Raw genomic sequence first — 19856 nt, forward strand, 5'->3', positions numbered from 1 at the left:
TCATTTGCAGCTGAACGTGCCGCAGAAAATCAGCTTCATGAGAAAAACTCAACGAACTAACGAATAAAAATGCGCACATGTGAGCTCTGTTGGTCCACTAGCCTTTTTCAGAGTACCAGAGAGAAACTTCACCGCCATGTGACTGAGCATTTTGAGGATAATTGGGTTGAACTTTCAGAAACGAGAGAGGCCCTCTGGTTAATGACCAACGGCCGCACAAAGCCTCTCTTTTTCCGCCAATTAGTCAGAGACAACACAGTCCAGTATGGACCAGCGGAGGAATTTCATCCGGGTTAAACCAGCGAGGTCGTGCGACAGCTTTGATGCTGGGAGATGTTGGTGCTGCACGCGCTGCTGCCGCGAGCATCACTGGACGTTTCCTCGTTTCCTTCCTGTTCAGGTAGGTACACCGCTGTCACACACAGATGAATAGGCCCATTGAACGCAGCATGAGGTGATACTGGTCCAGTCGGAGCTTGTGGTCTGCAGGACAGCATGCTCAGGTGTCTGTGCTGTTAATAATTAAAACCCCTCACTGAGTAAACAGGGAAATCAGGTCGGATATGTCGCTATGGACGGTAAGCTGCACGTCAAGAATTGCTAGTTGAAGCCAGGTTTATGAGGTTTATGTGAAAAGTTTGAAGAAACTAGTGACCGTGTGGATGGATACAAGGCCGAGCAGTGATCAGCTGATGACTGACAAAGTTTCTCCTGTTTTGCAGATTTTAAAAATGGAAATGCGGAGGCAGCAAAGTCAAGGTAGGACTCCAGTTTGCTCATCAGAAGGCCTGCAGAGAGTGTGGCGTTCACTGACAGCAGAATTTAAAAACATGGCATGAAATGGATGACCATACAGAAGTACAGGCAGCAAAGAGGGTCAAAATTGTAAGACGGTATTTTACAGTTGATTTGGCCCAGATATCAATTTGCTCAATTCTTCAAAATCTCAGGCTCAGCTCACAAAATGAACCCATTAGTGTATTTCTGTAAACTTTCTGTGTTTGAGTGAATTTTAGTAATTGTTGCATTTCAGAATAAAATGGTAAATGTCAAGAAATGCTGTCAACACAGCTAATTCCCATTAAAACACTTTGCAATGGTCATTTGATCAGGACCACCAGACATGAGGAAAAAGGTGCAATTTGTGCAGAAGGGAGTGTTAAAATGATGGGTACAAATGACTTTTTAGGACACTCTTTCTATTTATTGAGTATGCATACATATAATGTTAAAGCACTATAACAGGTGCTCAGTATATTGCAAAATTTTGACAGTAATCAAAAACTCCTTACATTTTTAATATATTGCAGTAGAACTGAAGTAACAAAATTAAATAAAAAAACTAGAAATAAATACATTTTATTGCATTGTATACTGAGGACTGAACATTTAGTGTTTTGAACTTACTCTTACAGCACTGAAATGTAAATCCTCACTTTTGGCAGAATGATGCAACAGTTTTGTGATTTAAAAAATACGCATCATCCTTGGAATATGAATCAGATTGTGCAGCCTTAATCAGCTTTAATTCATAATTCACGTAGTGTTGTCATATTCACACTTTGCATTGCGCTGCACAGTATCGCACTGCATCGTATCCCAGTGGCTGCAGAAACAGCTGCGGTACAGTTGTGATGGCAGAGAATCATTCCTGACCGTGGTTCAGGTTTTGATGACGATGCTGGCTTCTTGTTAATTAGGTTGATGTTTTATGTATCCAGCGTTGGCACTGCTAATCTTAGGGGGGCTAAAATAAAACAAAGTGTTTGTTTCTGGTCGCGTGAGCCTTTGGTTGTCCAGGGTGAGAGAAAGGGCACAGTGCTTTGAGCCTGGCTCGTGGCGAGTGGAGGTTTACTGCAAAGCCTCTTCATATCCCCTTAAAAGGGATTATAGTGCAGAGTTTTTTTTTCTCTCCACAGACTTACCGAAGGGTTTACTAAATGGAGTTCCCGTAAGGCTTTACCAGAGAGGGTGGGATTGTGTGAGTTTGATGGAAGCAGAAAATTAGATTACTCACTTTTACTTTGCACTGTTTCTGGTGACAAAGACGAAGTCTGTGCTGCAGCTGTTCACATCATCTAAAGCTGTTACCACCTCCAACCATCGCTGAAACTGGGAATTATGTAGATGCACTGCAAATGCAAAGGTTTGAGGGGCGTATTACTTAGCTCAAGAAGCATCTGCATTTACTATTACCATAAAGCAACAAGTAACCATACACATATCCCAGTTTATACGTGGAGTTTGAAGATTTTGCAGATGCTATGTCACAGTGTCACAGAGAGCCACTGCCAGCGTTTTGAACGACAGATACGAGGTCCCTTTTTCAGGTGTACCGACACAGAATGGTAAACAAAGGGTAACCTGAGCATAGCCATCCGGGACCAGTGGTGTCTTGTTCTAAAGCAGCAGTGACGAATCTCCTGCTCAGTTAAAAGAACCGGATTTGGGTTTTATCTTTGCTTTGTGACAATAAGACAAAAAATATCTTGAAACATCACAGTTGTTTAACACTCTGCATAACTTCTGCTCAGTAATAGGTTACATTAGCAGTTCCCAAACTGGGGGGCCACAGAGGCCATGAGAAAAATGTGGGGGACAGCTTAACAACTGGAGATGTTTTTTTTTGTGTGTGTTTAAAAAAAAATCATTTTGTCACTAGTTCACGCATCATTGAAGCAACTTATTAATTATTATTGATGTACCAAGGAGGGTGCTGAGGGGGGGGTTGTTTAGCCTCCAAAGGGGGGGCATGAAGAAAAAGTTTAGGGACCACAGCTTTAAAAGATGCATGAAAATTTGAGCTTTTCTTGAAGCACATTCTGCTGATATTAAAGCTCTCTCCAGCTGGTGTGACCATCTTTCTCCTCATGAGATCCCCGGGGCTTTAAACTCATGGCAACAGCAGCATCCTGTGTTGTGGTTTTTCAGGTGGAATAACGTCTTGTTTTTAGTCAGCACGAGGACTCTGCTTTGTAGATATAGGTACTGTATATTGTTAAGGAAGCTGGACCCAGGTTTCATTATTGACTCCTATGGTGAATACTGGAATTCCCTTCACAGCGCTGGACTTAAATTTGACTTCATAGACGGATTGTCGTCAGCTCAGTGGGATCATTTTGTGTTGTCACTGCTGTATAAGAAGCTAAGACAAAGCAGTCAGATGAAGCACAAACAGCTGGATGTGAAACGAACATTATGTTCAGAGGGGAGACAGACAGAAAACCATGTGACCTAGCAACTACCATGAACTTCCTGGTAACCTGTGTGCAACCTGAGATGCTTCATATCAGCCACCATTATGAGTGGATACATCTGCCGCTTGAATATTTAACACTGCCGCAGATCAGCTTGCAGATTACCTGTGAATTATTAATCCCTATAGAGAGCATGAATTAGTCTGGAGCGTTTTGGTGTGCGGCAGAGACAAACACTTTCACAGGAACGGGTATGTGTCACTTTTGGCTTTGTGATCTTTGAAAACTATTTTGAATCATGAACAGATGCAAATGATTATGTGTTGTGTGTGTGATGGATGTAGACTCTATCTATGAAGTTTTTTAGGATTGTAGATGAGATTAATTACGCTGTGTAACTTAAAATCATCCTTGACTGATGCACAGCGTGACGAAATTGCTCGTTTTAGTTGTGCTTTGTTTTGCTTTAACAGCTCAAACTTTTTGCTTTTTACAAAGCTCTTCCAGAGCAAGACACCTGTTGTACACTTAACTGTAATCCACCAAATAATAAGCAGTGTCACATGATCAGAAGCTGCACGTCTGAGGCGTAAACTTCAGTTGATAAGTCGCAGTGAAGCGTTGATATTTTCAAGCAGGTTTCTGCTGCGGCTCATCATCAGTGAGCCGTCTGTTACAAAAGTTGGTGAAGGTGTCTTGGCGACAGGTGACCAGCGATGTGTTCAAAGCACGGTGTAGAAGCAGAGCAGGTGAGGCACATGTTACAAAACGGAGCGACAGTTATAAATGACAAGTAAACAGGTTTGAATCTTGTTGATTAATAGGGAAGGGGTGGCGCATTATTCACAGAGAGTTTAAGATGGACGATTAACTTCAGAACAATTGATGATGGATTATTAGACTGAAGATGAAACGGTGCTTATGGGTAAGTCATCCAGCTCTCACCTTGTGTAATTCTTAGTTAATGTATGTTAGAAAAATGCTCAATTGTAAAAGGTACTTCGGTGGGTGCTGCTGTCACACGCTGCCTCCTGAAGGACACAGTGAAGGATATCTGTTGCATCTCAGTGCTGCATGTTTGGACATCTCCACAGAACAGCGGTATATCCGTCTAGTATCTACCTCGATGCTCATTGCTCAGCCTGCATGCACAACAATTCATAAATCTGTCCTCACGTCTTGAGTTGCCACAGCTCCTGAGGGTTAAACATCATTCACATTTTTTTTTTTTTTGCCTCAATCTGCTGATCTCGACTTCGCTCCCTCAGGGTCACACACCCTCTGTGATGCGCGACACGTTCATGACAAGTGGAGCAGTCCTACACCAACATTCCTCTCCATCATCTTTGTATCAGGAATTTGTGTCATTTTGCAAAAATCCGATGCACGTCTCACAACATGGCAACATCACTTCCTAATCCATCACGTTGTTCTGTCTCAGCTGTTTTGACACTTAATGCTTTGCATGGTTGGCCTTACATGTTGCGTTTGGTGCCGGAAACATCACTCGTAGGTTTAAAGGGTGATTTATATCAGGATTTTCACTGTTGATCATTAGCCCTTATAGCCGTCTTATAGGTTGAAGGCATGCAAATCTCTTTATGAAACACTTTACATAATAATCATTTCACAGAGCACACCGTGTGGAGGTGCGGTGCCAGTTCACTGCTCATTCAGGACGCCACTTGTCAAGTTAATCTCTGTCCAATCCAATTGATCTTGAGGAGATTGCACTTCTTAGTGGGCAGTGACAAGGTCCCCGTGGAGAGAGCTAATTCAGTGTCTCCGTGAAGTACCACTCGTTGCCCGTCCTCTTCAGGAAGCAATTGCTGTTGCTATTGGTGTTGTTATATTATGATCACCAGAGACTCTTTAGTTGTAATTTTTCCTAGCCCCGATGAGTCAGAAGAAAATAACACTTGCCATGTAAGTAGAGTACTTTTGTCTCCACCTACAGCTGTCTGCTTTGTTTTTGCTTTGATTTCTGGAGCTTTAAACCTCTTAAGTGGCTCCCTAGGCGGATATAGTCATTTCACCGCGCTGAATGAGAAGGCCTTTGGGAATAAATGCACCGCTCTGTGCTGTGCATGCACAGCTCTACACAGTTCACACTTTCCCCTTTTAATTACTTGCGTCTCTGTGATGTTAACAGGTAGACTGTGTTTGTCTGTCTTGCTGCGGCAGTGGAAAAGTCTGTCTATTAAGTTTAATTTTTAAATTTTGGCTTTGACTTTGATATGAAAACATGTTGCTCCTGATGTTTATCACTAGGAGGTCACTGTATGGACTCTATCCTTACAAATCCAGCATGATTGGCATGGAGAACCTTGGAGACCCATCAGGTAACTGGGATATAGTGGAGACCATTGGTAAAGGAACGTATGGCAAAGTCTACAGAGTGACCAACAAGAAGGATGGGAGTGAGGCAGCAGTGAAAGTGCTGGACCCGATCAATGTAAGTCAGATGGCTGCTGCATGTCGTCTGTTTTCGGTTGCCTGCCTGTTATATAAACCATCAGGGTCTAGATGCAGTATCTGTTAAGGCTGGCTGATTCACGTGCAGAAATATACTGTCGCTGTCTTAGTATTGATAGCCAATGTGCAAAAAAAAGCTGCACCTTAGCTTGACAGCAGCATAACCATGACCTTGTAGACCTCAGAATGAGCCAGGGCTTCATTATATGGTGTATTCATCTAATGTTGTACTCTGTAGTTTATATAATCCATCAGAGCATCCAGAAACTAATGTAGCCCAGTGGCTTCTAACCTTTTTGGCCTGGAATGGACTGTGACTGCTAGCGTTCAAGGGCTGCATTTGTTAAGACCAAAACAACTAAAAAATATTTTTCCCTGTGTTATTTGAGTAATGTTCAGAGGCTACAATCTGAAAAACGTGTCTGAAAAGAATTAACGTCATTTTGTGTTGCAGTATTTTTTTTATCCAAGCTAGCAGCATGGCTCTATGGGCGGAAACGTCGGTCCAACATTTTGGTCGAAACCAAAATATATCAACTGTTGATAACACACCAATATGTGTTGATTACTTTCCAATAACATTATTAACTCTGCTTTATGTTCAGTGGTTATTAGTTAATGTTAGCATGCTAACATGCTAACTGAGGTGGTGAATATTAAACCTGCTAACCATTAGCATGTTGGCATTGTTGTAGCAATGACTTTACTGCAACTGAGCTAGGTCTAAATGCTAATCTCAATTAGTGTCCTTTACTTACCTGTAACTGCCTTAATTAAGCCTGTCCCTTATTTTTTTGAGTCTCTTTGTGACTCATCACGTATGTTTAGCCAGCCTACGCTATATAAATATACATGTTATATTAAAGTGAATTAACAAAACTGCTTAAAATGTAGTTAATTTAATAAAATAACTTGATGGAAAGTGTTATACTGTTCGACTGGCTAAATTATATCATTCCAACGCTGATCTGACATCAGTGTGCGTGCCTCCCTGCTGTAAGTTTTTATTGTTCGTGTTTGTGAGGGAGTACCTCACAACCATTTTGACAGTTTTTTCATGACTGCAAGAACTCATAATATTGTGACAGAAGAGGAAAGCAAAGACTAAAACCATTGTGTTTTTCTTTATAACTGTGTGACTTGTCTCAGCATGTGAGCCATTCAAACAGAGTAAGTTGCCTCTACTTTTTCCTCCTCAGTTGTACTTGTACGTGCTCCAGTGATGTATATCAATGTCTCCCTTTTCATTTACTTCCTGTCATGTTAAGTCTAACACACCCTCACCAGAAAGTGTAGCTCCTGCATTGGCTGTGTCCTCTCTGTGTATCCGTTCGTATGTCTGTGTGATAAGCTCACTGTGAACTCCGCATTGGCACGGCTTTGTGCTGGCGAGCCTCGGTCTGAGGCATTCCTGTGATTGTGTCAATGGAACAATCCCCATCCTGACAGTGCTATCCACCATGATGCTCCCCTGATGGCCATGAAGATGAAGCTGCCCGCTCTCTCATCCCTCTCCCTGATTAGACTGCTGACACTATCACTCAGACATTCAGGAAGAGAAATTCTTCCTCTGTGACTGTTGCTCTTCCCTTCCTCTGAGATTTACTTTGATAGAAAAGCACTTCGAGAAATAGTTGAGCACCCGGTCCCGTCCCTTCCTTTGTTACTGAGTTACAACCCTATCTGTAGGAGTCTAATTATAGTCAACCTCAGAATGACACACACCCTGAAATTTAGGTGTAAATGTTATTTTTATTGCTTTTCACTGTATTATTTGCTTCTCCTTTGCGTTGCCACATCTCTGGCAGTTCCAGCTTTGCCTGTTTTCTGTTGTTTAAAGGATGTGGATGAGGAGATCGAGGCAGAATACAACATCTTGAGGTCCCTGTCCAACCACCCTAATGTGGTGAAGTTTTACGGCATGTTCTACAAGTCAGACAACTTATCAGGCGGACAGCTGTGGTTGGTGCTTGAGGTGAGCTCTTTATAATGTCTGCCAGTCTCTGCGTCAGTGCTGGGCCGCAGTTCACTGGTTTTCCTACGTGCATCTTTGCCTTGCATCCGTATGAACTACAGTATAGCACTTTAATGCTAACAGTCTGCTGATGCGAGAATAGTTTGACATTTTAGGAAATGCACTTATTTGGTTTCCTGCTGAGAGTTTGATGAGAAGATCAATACCTCTCTCACATAGCCTGCATTAAATATGAAGGTACGCCAGCAGCCAGTTAGCTTAGCATGAAGATTGTAAATTGGGGAAAATAGCTAGCCTGTAACAGTTATTATACATTTGGACAGAGCCATGCTAGCTGCTAGCTGTCCCCCTATTTTCTCAGTCTTTGTGCTAAGCTAACTGTCGAGCTGTTGTCTGTAAACTGACAGATATGAGAGTGGTATCGATCTCAACCTCTTCCTTTAAAGGAGCCCTGTGGAGTTTTTGGCCACAGGTGGTGCTGTGGTAGCCTGGCTCCAGACCTCTGAACACAGGCCACATCTCTGATGGTTCAGCTCATCGAACCGATCTGGTGTTGTGCCCACTGGTGACATCCAGCATGAATATGGCAAGAAAAGTAGTGATGTGGCAGCAAATGGTTGGACAAAAGAAGACTGCTAGCTGATGAATGTGGACGTGAAAGATTCAAGTTTCAAAACAAAAAAAAAATTGTCTGTGCAAATTCCTTATGAGGAAAAAGCATTAAGTTATTAGGCCTGAAGGATCCGCACTATGTGTTTTGGTGAGTAACACTGATTGTAAACTGTTTGTTTACAAGACAAATCCACAGGGTACCTTTAATTCTTGCTTGTCATCCCCATTCAAATACTGCGTCTTTGTGTCTATGAGCTCAATTTAAAACTTGTTTTTTAAATGAAACCCTTTGATATGAATGTAGCATAAAATGGGCCTCAGTTTGTCACAGCGACCCACCTCCATGAATGTTGATGGTATCATGCTGCCATGTGATGCTGCATTGCTTTTCCTCTGACTGGTGTGTGGGGGCTCGCTCTCCCCATGAATCATAATCTGGAGTGGTGAGTGATGGACGAGTCACCAGAGTTTCTCTGTCTCCCTCCCAGCTGTGCAACGGCGGCTCTGTCACAGAACTCATCAAAGGCCTGCTCATCCGAGGCCAGCGTCTGCAGGAGCCCGTTATCTCATACATCTTATACAGTGCCCTGTTGGTAAGATGGCCTGCTGCAAAGCTGCTAATGTTCGGGAGGAGGTGGGATGCAAACACACAGAGAGCTTGCTGGGGATTTATTTTCAGCAGTGTGGTGGACGGTAATGAATGTCTTTCCATCTGAACAGCTGTGGGAGTTCTTCTGTATAGTTTGTACTCCTCAAGCTTTGATGCATCACACTCTAATTTATACTAATGACAAATGACTAATAATGCGTGATTCATGCTGAGCACCTTGTGTTTCCTGTCCTCTATCTTAAAAGGGTCTCCAGCATTTGCACAACAACCGGATCATCCATCGTGACGTCAAAGGCAACAACATCCTCCTGACAACCGAGGGAGGAGTCAAACTGGTCGACTTTGGTAATGATCTTTGAAAGAGGCAATTTAACCAATTCGTGGATTGCTAGAAAGAGACAAACCCCCCAAGTTCTGAGAACTGCCTCAGTTTTATCTTCTTTTTGAGGTGAATATTGGATAAATGAGTCATTTTTGGTATTTGACTGATATATGGGAAGTGTCAGCAGCACATTGTTTGTGAAGGGGAACGCGAGCATGGGATAAACCGCTTTACGTGTTCCACACTTTAGTCCCTTGCTCACCATAACATCTTTTTATTTCATGGACCGTAGCCTTAACCCAAGGCTATTATTGCTCATTTAAATTGCATTATTTGATCCTTTGCATATTAAAAGAAAGCTGTTATGGCAAATGGCTTTGAGTCACCCCTAGGCATGTTTATGTCCTCTGTGTCACGGAGATGAAGTGGACTCATGCTGATAAAAATCTGTCCTACATAATTTGAAATGATTATAGTCCCTTATTATTACTGCTTGGCATGTTGCCACACTAAATTATATGCCAGGATTTATTAATTAATTCATACATTTTAGTCTCTACCATAAATTCTATTTTCATCCTTAGAAAATTCACACTGATAAATATACTAATATGTAATTATCAATTACTGGAAGAAGAGATTCATTTCTTTTTCTTTTTCTAGGTGTTTCAGCTCAACTGACCAGTGCACGATTGCGGAGGAACACATCAGTCGGTACTCCGTTTTGGATGGCTCCTGAGGTCAGAGTCTACGCTTCAGTTCACACACACACACACGCAGCAGTGAATAGCACACATGTTTTGGTGCCTAATGGAACATTTTAAACGAACAAAGTCTGTTATATGTGCCACAAAGAGAGAGGGAGAGGGGCTCAGTTATTTCTGTGAGACTCTCCCTGGTGTCATTGTGTATTCCCCTCCACGGGTGCAGCTCCTGAGGTCGCCTCAAGGTTAATAGCTGGGAGCCTGGGGCCCCTCGGCTTACTCCTTGGCAGAAATGAGGTGCGGTGATTGGGCTGGTAGGGAGGGACCTCGGAGGCAATTAGAATAAACTCAGCAGTAAAATGTAGTGTCAGTTATAATTATTGACTGTGGAAAAGAGAGGCTCATACCACCGGCAACTGAACTGACCTACCTTTCAGTGTTTTAATAGACCATAAATATAGATGTTTGTAACTCTGCCAGATTTTGGGCACTAAGAGCTGTAACATGGACGTAAAATTCAGCTGTATGATCCCTTTGTACATGATTCCCTTTAAATCATAACTCAGTGCCTGTAAGTTGATATTAATAAAGTGCTTTATTTCAAGAGCTGGACACACTGTCCAAGTGAAATGTGAATTAATCTTGACTCACTGGCCGATTTCCTCATGCGTATTGAGAAAAAACAGATTTTAGGACTCAATAAGTTGCTTAGATGGTTGTTGTTGTGTCACTTTGCCAGGTCATAGCCTGTGAACAGCAGTATGACTACTCGTACGACGCCCGCTGTGATGTGTGGTCGCTTGGCATCACAGCCATCGAGCTGGCAGACGGCGATCCCCCGCTGGCTGAGATGCATCCAGTTAAAGCCCTCTTCAAGATCCCACGGTGAGTCCACTAGAGGGCGCTCCTACCACACAGCTGGAGGCTGCCCACACAAGGACACTCAAATACTGCTTTCCATTATGTCAGGAGGACAATGGCAAACTGAATTTGACAGTAGAGGTGATGGGAAGAGGAAAAATAACAGCGGCTTTCTCCACAAATTGATTTATTTTTATTATGACTTGAAATTCGGAGCGGAGTTAAACTGGATGTTTGTGGTTTGATCCATGCTGCCGTTGCATTTTCATCTTTCCAATCTGAAAGGCAGCATCTGCTGAATAATCAGTGTTTAAAATCTTCATCATCAGAAAATGTAGCAGTGTTTGGCCTTAAAATTAATGCAGTGATTCAAAATATTCACTGCTGGAGACAGTGTGTGTCTGATGATCATTTGAGAGCGTGGTGGCTACACGCGGTTGACCTTTTGTTATCAGCACAATCGTGCAATTATCTCTCAGTTAGGTAGAGATATGCCCTTCTGATTGCAATTTGCATTGGTGATTAGCTCCATTCACATTGAGATGAGGCTGTCACCTCCTCCCCGTCACAATGTTATCTCCTCCCTGCCAAGCCAGAGGAGGAATATGGATGGCTTGTGTGGCAGGAATTACGGAGCTAACGCAGCATTTCATCAGCACCAAATTCAACCAGAATTTACAGTAATTACAAAAGCAAGGACAGCTCAGAGCAGGATGCCTCGCTAAAATGAATGCTTCTAATTCAGATTTAGCTTTTCTTTTTTTTTTTTTTACTCAAACGAGCACCTCAACACGTCACTATTTCGGTGAAGCAGATGTAACTTGTGTTTGGGCAAATTTAAAAAGAGCAACCTGGAACAGGATGAGTGGTGTCTGTCAAGCTCCAAGCATGTTTCCTTATCAAACAGCAGCCATAATAAGAGGGGGCATATGCATGTCCCATGTCAGTGTCCAATCCTATTTCATTGCTGCAGATTTCTGACACTCTTTGACTTTGGGGATAACTGGGATGTTGATAGAATTGGACACATATCTTTAACTGACATTCCTCCATCTCTGTTTCAATCAAAATAGATATTTTGCCCTTTTGGGATGAATTGGGACCGTAAAGGCTCGGCGGCTGTGGTATAAATCAAAGCAAATGTGTTGAACCATGAAATCATTCTGTTAACATGTCATTTATCTCGAATATATTTTCTCCGTCGCTGCAGCGCGGCGACAAAATCAGGAGGAAACGTGGCGTAAATTATGACTCCTGTATGAATTGCTTTATAAATAGGGAAATGTGCTTCACCTTTGGGTCTTTAGTGGCGGTGGGAGTGATTCATGATGAAATCAGAGAGATTTATCTTCGCCGGTTTTGATGATTGCAAAGTTCTGGATTTTCTCTGTTTAATACGTCACAAACCATTACCAGAGCAGCCCTTCCTGAAGTATTGTCCTTGGGTAGCACATGTTTTATTAAACCATACAAGCACTAAAATATGCAACAAGCATTTTCATCATTCTGATCTTTTACAATTGCGCACAGTAATGGGTTTCCAGGCTAAAGGGTTCACTGTCATGTAGTTAATCTTATGTGTATCATCCACTTTATCATAACTCCTCTCTGAAACACATCTGGATAGTAAACAAGAAATATACAGTAGATCATATTCAATATATAATAAAAATACCCCCCAGTTGTGGTTCGTGTTATACATTTTCGTCTCTGTTCAAGCAGCATGCAGTCAGCTCCCTGACATGGTGCTGTTTCACCTGCCTGTGATGCCGTTTGTTGTTCTTCTTTCTTTTTCTGAGAACGCAGTAAGCTTTCACCGGACAGTCTCTCTCGTCAGGATTTAATGGTTCCTGTTGAGGACCAAATAAACACTCTGTGCTATCACCACTTTGACTGCAGGGGCTAGGAGCAGATCGCCATTATGTCACAGTTTTGGTTGTGCAACGGGAAACCTGCACAGGTGGAAATGATTCTGGTCCCAGCAGGCAGCTATAAACGATAACAGGAGCTCTGATGTCTGTCAGAGGGGACGCTGATGAGCTCCATGAATTAGGGTCACCTTGGTGTGTGGTCTGTTTGTGCTTCAGAAATATCTGATGCTTGATGAGTTGTGACATACCGTCGAGCCACGCGCGTGCACAAACCTCAGGTTGATCACTCTGCTGCTTTTCTTGTACCTTCAGTCATTTTAATTTTAGGTTGAATCAAAGGCTTTTGTGGATTCGCTCTTTGTTACAATTGAGAGTAATTGAGTGCGTTACAGGGCGAATGACAGATATGTGATGTCCGTGGTGACCGTGGATGAAGGTAATGGAGCATGTCAGAGGGTGAAGTTGTAAAATCATCAAGTGCAAAATTAATTATAGATACTCAAGACAAAGATAGTCTGTGATATTTAATATGCAGGAAGGTTAATTGCTTGCGCCAGCGCTCTCTACGCTGTACAGGCTGTGAGTAGAAATGTAAAGTCAATCCAAAGTGTGTGTAAAATGTGTTGTTAAGGTTAGCGGCAATTGGAAAAGAAGTCCAAGGTTGTGTTTATCCGGGTAGATCCCTGTTGATATTAAGCACATATTTAACAGTATGTGTATCTGTCTGTGCGGAGAGCAGAGCGAGCGAGATGGAAGACAGAAGTAAACGATGGCTTGTCAGAGGCAAGAAAGGCTAATCAAACCATGAGGCTCGGGGAGAGAAATCCAGACCAGAGAGAGCTCTTCATGGAAAAAGCTCCAGTTAAAGTCTGTGGAGCAGAACATCCGAGGCTGAGACACAAAATGAAATCTTTCAAAAGGTGAAAAATCAAGTTTGGAGTGAACCGAAGTTATACCCCGAATAGTGTGCTAAATCCATGCATTACTGAACTAATGTTAAGAATTATTGCAGTTTTGATTGCATTTGCCAGACATCTATTTTTTAAGGCCGTCCTGGCAAAAACTCTTTTATTCATCCAGAAGAGCAGGAGTCCACAGCCATGCTGGCAGCTCTTAGGCTTAGAGGCAAACACTACCATCAGCACACCAAAATGCTCACAATGCTAAGGTTTAGTATGTTCTCCATGTTAGCTTAATGAGTTAGCATGCTAGCCTTTGCTAATCAGCACAAAACAGTAGCACAGTTGAGGCTGACGAATGTCATTAGCAGATATTTGGTCATAAAACAAAGTATTGAACAGTATTAGAAGTTTGACCTGATGAGGGCGCTGCGTGGAATATGAAACCCCCAATTCATGAACGTCTGATCCAGATTTCATGGTAATCCATCTGATGTCAAGCCATTTTACTAAGAACTACAAATGTCAACCTCCTGGTGGCGCTGGAGGAAAAGTCAGGGCACCACCAAACTCAATAGGCTTTATCATCTGGGGAACATGAATTTTGATGGAAAATTTCATCTCAGTCCATCAGGTATATTTGAGATCTCACATGACTTTGTACATTTCCACCTCTTGACTGATGTAACTGTACCTCCTAATGTCACAGATTTCCCACCATCAGACACTGATGCAGTCTTGACCCCTGACAGCAGATCACTGGCTCGGTTGGATGATTTTTCAATCACGAGTAAAGGCTTTAACGTCTCCATCTTTGATGCTGTTATTTTGTCGTGCTCTGTGTGGTGTCCAGGACTGCAGCATTTGGCGACATGGCCGCCAAAGACATGATGAATGTAGTAGTAGTTCACCGTGTTCATGCATGTATGCGCAAAGAAGTGCTGCTGCTGTGGCTGCGGTGATGGATGAGCTGAAATTTTAAGTGTGTGGTCCCATCGCTGAATAAGTCTTCACTTTGGACCCTTGTGCTCATTCTCTGTTCAGCTGGTATAAAGGCCACGGTCTTTACTGTAGTTCTGAGTACATCACTGCTCACCTCTTATTCTTGATGTTATCAGCAGAACTTTTTAATTACACCAAGAAGATTATGCAGCGACTCTTTAAGATAGATTTACAGTACACCTTCAGAGACTTCATGTTGTCTGATATGGTGCTTATGAATTGTTGAAATTTGGCAAAGAAACAGATTTTTATGTCTTGATAATGATACTAATGATGGTTCAAACCCTTTAGAGCGTTTGTTTCATGTGGAAAAATAGAGAGCTGTATGGGAAGATTTTAAGTCTAAGTGACAATACATTGTGCAGCGACAGTGTGTTGCCTTCAGTGTCGCGCTGAAGAATTTCTTGAATGAAAAATAACAGTGCTTTACATCATATGGGAAATGGAGGAATTAGGAATTCTGCATATGAAGTATCTTATTCAAATATTGCATTGGCCTGATTTTTGTCTTCCTTCGTGGCTTAGTTACAGCCGTCAAGCGCTGTTGACACCTCTGTGATTTTGCCTCAATCCACTCTGAGGAGCGTCTGACAGTACAAGCTCTGCCTGGACCTAGATTTGAATAAGCCATTTGTGTTTACAATATGAGCCAGCACTCTCACAAATACTGAAAGAAAAAACTGCCTGAATTTGCTAAGCACAATGAGCGCACTTGACAGTGTTACCAGCAGTGTGCTGCTATATTGACTTTGTAATGTATAAGCAATATGGTACAACATCAAGGCGAGAACGTGTCTTCAGGCTCACATTAGAGGTTGCATTGAAGCAGTCAGTTACTGGCTTTGATCTGCACTTTGGAAAGGATTGCCTGTCGGAATCCTTATCAAAGACTCGACTAACTTCGTGCTGCAGAAACTGACAGATTTTGTACCCGAACATCCTCCCCTCCCTGCCAAAAAAAGAGAAAAATATGTTAAAAATATGTCAAATATGTTGTCGTTTAATGTGTAGCTACCTCTGGTTTGTTTGTGATAAACAAAACGGAACAGTTTTCATTTTTTAAATCCCAAATTCATGCAGTTTTTTTTTTTTCCTTTTCCTCTTGAGATTTGGTTTTCTGCTTGTCTGACAGCATTGTGAAACAGCACATGTGAGCTAATTAACACAGTTAATAGATGTCTCGACCAGGTCTGTCACTGTTTGCCTGACAGTGACAAAAAGCTCAGCCTCCAGCTGTCAGACTGGCAGCTCCGTGTGAAGATGACTGTACTCAGGCCCATCCAGCCTTGGCTCCTCATACAGACCTGCCTCCTGTCATCATGCGCACTTGAAAAGTATTAGCCTCATTATAGATGGCCTCCGTAAATGCTGCTGACAGAGGTATAACTAGCTCCCATAACTTTTGGCTCCCAATGGCAGATGCTTGCTACCAGACAGTGGAAGAGCTCTTGTCATTTGTCACTTTTTCTGTGGCTGCCACAGACCTGGACCCCGACCAGCTCGTCCTCGGACCGAAAACTCTCACAGGAGTCTGACGGTTACACTCTGCCTGCCAGCGATCATTTGTCAGCTAGCTCAGGAGACGAGCTGAAAGGCTTTCATTTCCACCGTGATGTCATTTGAACGCATTTCATAAAGTCACCGTACCTCAAATATTATGCTGATTTTTATATGTGTCGTTTTGTTTCAGAAATCCCTCCCCGACATTACGAAACCCAGAGCAATGGTGCAGAAGTTTTAGCCACTTCATCGGCCAGTAAGTGATCTAACTTCAGCCTGTCAGCCTTTGTCCTCTTTGTGTTGTAATGCTTTTCGGAACAGCTGTTATTTTCCAAAAAGGGTGTGAAAGCACTCAGTAGACAGCAACAATTAATGTTCTACAAAGACCCTGTTCTGAAGGACTGAGGCTAATTCAGTTTTTTCTATACATTGGCCAATATTTATGTATGGTAACATTTGGCATTAAGGTTCACATATTCACCATTAACTAGTTGCTTATTAGCTTGTACATCAGTGACACATTTGCTCTTTATTAGTCATTACAAAGCACTTATTAATGCCTTATTCTGCACGACCATATTCTACTACTGCACCATTAACATTAGAAGTTTTCCCCCAATAACCTCCTAATTACTGCTTACTGATAGCGAGTAAGGAGGCTGTTGTACTTGAATTATCTAACCATAACTCTCTATAACCCTAACCCCCAGAATAAGGTATTAATAAGTGCTTTATGATGACTAATGAAGAGCCAATATGCTGCTAATATGCTAATAAGTGGCTAGTCATGGTGAAAATGTGTATTTTCTTATAAAGTGTGACCTTATTTATTTATATCTATGGATGTAGCATAAATAGACTGTTTTGGTAAGAATCACTTAAATTTAGTCAATGAAATCTTGGTTTGGTTCATGAATGACATGGTGACATATGTATGAGTGTTTACATCATAATGTAAATATGGTCTTTCAAAATATTAACTGTTAACTGTTGTACATCTTTATACAAAAAAAACAACAAAAAACTTACATTCGGGTGAAGATATTTCTCCTTAAACAACCTTTACTGCTGTAATTTGCTCCATTGGAATGTGTCATGGTATGTCTGCCCACATAACAGCCTGCCAGTATCACCACATGATAATAGAAACTGTGTTAAATGACAATATGTTTGATGCAATATTATAATAATAATGTAATCAGATATCGATGACCTCGTTTCTTGACCTGTAACAGTGTTTATACCATTTTAAAAGAGCTTCATGTGTTAAGTCTGTTGGCAAGACATCTGAGTCTCGTAGTAGAAGTTAAATACCATCAGTTAATATACAGAACATAAGAACATAAACACTCATATTACTTTCTTGGCATCATTTGTTTGAGCAGCTTCTCATAAAAATGTTAGCCAGTTAAATCTTCATGCAGCATTTGTCCAGTATGAAATGACACAACATACATGGAGATAAGGCTTCTAGCTGAGGAACAGCTCAACATTAGTACGACATGCAGCAGGCGGGCATGTGCATGTAAACATGGAGGGAATTGAAATTGATATTTTATAGCCAGATTCTATCAACCCTCTTGTCTTTCTGTTCATTGGCTTTCATTTGTGTAAATCTGCCACAGAGGAACAAACTAATTCACCTGAGTTATCAGGTCTATCTGAGGCCCAGATAACTTATCATTTGCTCCGCTGTGCAAAGCTAATAATGTCAGGGGTGTGCTTGTAATGGTTGCTCAGAATATACAACCTTAATATCTACCACGCAGAGGTGTGTGAGTCCGAACCGTAATGAGAAAATAAAATTCAATTTGCTTGGAGAATTATTTGTGCAGGCTTGGTTTCTCCCTAACATTTATGTTTGAGGTTTACGCTGAAATGCAGTAACTGAGAAGGAGTGAGTGAAAAACAAACAGACCGTCTGCTGTGAAGGTCTTTTTTTTGTGTCACTTAAGTTATTGATTGGTGAGGACAGAGTCAAGGCATATTACCCCTTAAACCAGCCAACACACATAGCAGTGATGTTGGTTTTTACGCTTTTTACAAGTGTAGCTGCAATGGTTTTCACTGGATACATTTTGGATTGCAGCTCTGTAATCTGGGCTAATGGATTGTGTGATATCATATCAAAGATAATCTCCCCAAACAAAGCCCAGCTGAGTTCAATGTGGGGAGGCTGGACAATGTTATCAAGCTTTGCAGGCTGTTTGTGAAGCCCTTTCAGGCCTCTGTGTGTGTGTGTGTGTGTGTGTGTGTGTGTGTGTGTGTGTGTGTGTGTGTGTGAGAGAGTGTGTGTGTGAGAAACTGAGGTAGGGGGGTGTTTTTCAGGATAATGAATCCATCACCAGTGTCTGCACTTGTGCAGCCAAAGAGCTGACTTCTGTGACAAAGTGGCCTGCCGTTCAGCATCCCGGCAGCACAGCCCTGCTAATAGCAGCAACCTCTGCTTAATGTCCTGACGCTAATGAATTCATGGAATTAACTTTCAGAGCCGAACAAACTGATAAAAGAAACAGAATTTCAGTGTAGATTAGGCGGCGGGAATTAGATTGGTGTTTTTCTACTATCTTGCCTCTACCTGCAATTGTTGGAGTTGTACTGCTCACGCACACACACGCACAGAGCCAGACGTTGAACATCTTAAGCTGATAAAGTAATTGAACAGCACACATGTGGATTCTCGCTGTATGCGCTGTTAAGCTCAGGTGTCTTATAATTTCATCATTTTGCCTCACAATATATCAAAAGTGTCAGAAATGAAAGCCACATTTGTTTTTCTGGATGTGTGCTGCTTGACAGTCAATATTTTGGAAACCTTTGTATCAGCAGCTAACTGATGCTGAATTGTAGCCACAGGCCGGTATCACAGAGTCACATCGCCTACTGGCAAACACTGCACATCACAGATAGGACCTGCTGCTGCGCCATAGCGGGGCTTGTTTGGACTCGGGGCCATGGTGATAGTGACCATGTGGTGGTCAGATTAGTGACCCAGACTTTAAAACACTTGCAAGGAGTTCCCTGCTGGTGTCAGAACTGATCCAGACAAATCAGCTTCCCACAATGCTCAGGTGCATGAGTTTCTCCTCAGCTGTTTAATTCGCTCTGATTTGAAGAGGCTTTGTCTGTCTGACGTGTTCAAAGTTCTCTCTCTGTTGTTGTGATTTTAAGGTGTCTGATAAAGGATTTTGAGGCACGTCCGTCTGTGACCCACCTCCTGGAGCATCCCTTTATCAAACAGGCCAACGGCAAAGACGTGGCGCTCCGGCAGCAGTTAGCTGCTCTCATCCAGGAGCAGCAAGAAGTGGGATGCAAAACCAAAACCAAGTAAGTCCGTTGATGTTTTCATCCTAAAACTGCAGAATAAATTATATGCTGCAATGACACTTGTGTGCTGTCATAGGAGATCTCCGTTGCAGCAGAGGGGCACTGACCGGGTGGTGATATTTTTTCTGTCCAGTAGGGGGCAGGGTCTCATCTTCTTATGCTCCGAACTGGTGATGAGCCCCAGTAATGGACAATACCGTTTGTGATTAAAGAGAAGTTAGGGGAGTGTGACTAATTCAGAAGGAGTGATTGTGCTGACTAACCTTAGATTAATAAATGCCATTTAGGCCAGCGGATGTGGCAGCCATTCTCATCGGGAGTCCTTAGTATAAAGCACTTCCCCGCCTGTGTGATTAAACTAATGATGGAGTAAATATTCTGCTCAAGATTGATTTACTTTTGAAAATAGGTGACATTTCAACTGTACTGCCTTCTTTTTGCTTGGATTTGAAGGAACTAAGTAGAGTTTTTCTTTACAGATAGCAGCTACTGCACTGTATA

At 42.1% G+C, this 19856-nt stretch overlaps 1 protein-coding gene across 4 annotated transcripts in view; it reads left to right on the forward strand.

Moving 5' to 3' along the window:
* Positions 1-252: 252 nt before the first annotated feature.
* Positions 253-19856, forward strand: part of myo3b (myosin IIIB) — a 62884-nt gene continuing 43280 nt past the window's right edge. For 2 of the 4 annotated variants that reach the window (XM_076747048.1, XM_076747050.1), the window contains exons 1-11: positions 253-400; positions 723-759; positions 5469-5652; positions 6822-6842; positions 7513-7647; positions 8748-8852; positions 9115-9214; positions 9855-9931; positions 10635-10780; positions 16219-16284; positions 19200-19355. In XM_076747048.1, the coding sequence (XP_076603163.1) occupies positions 334-400; positions 723-759; positions 5469-5652; positions 6822-6842; positions 7513-7647; positions 8748-8852; positions 9115-9214; positions 9855-9931; positions 10635-10780; positions 16219-16284; positions 19200-19355 (1094 nt within the window). In that variant the 5' untranslated portion in view covers positions 253-333. The remainder of the gene's footprint in view (positions 401-722; positions 760-5468; positions 5653-6821; positions 6843-7512; positions 7648-8747; positions 8853-9114; positions 9215-9854; positions 9932-10634; positions 10781-16218; positions 16285-19199; positions 19356-19856) is intronic. The other 2 variants (XM_076747049.1, XM_076747051.1) reach the window with 1 other exon arrangement.

This window comes from Chaetodon auriga, chromosome 13 (assembly GCF_051107435.1).
Source record: "Chaetodon auriga isolate fChaAug3 chromosome 13, fChaAug3.hap1, whole genome shotgun sequence".
Classification (NCBI taxonomy): domain Eukaryota; kingdom Metazoa; phylum Chordata; class Actinopteri; order Chaetodontiformes; family Chaetodontidae; genus Chaetodon; species Chaetodon auriga.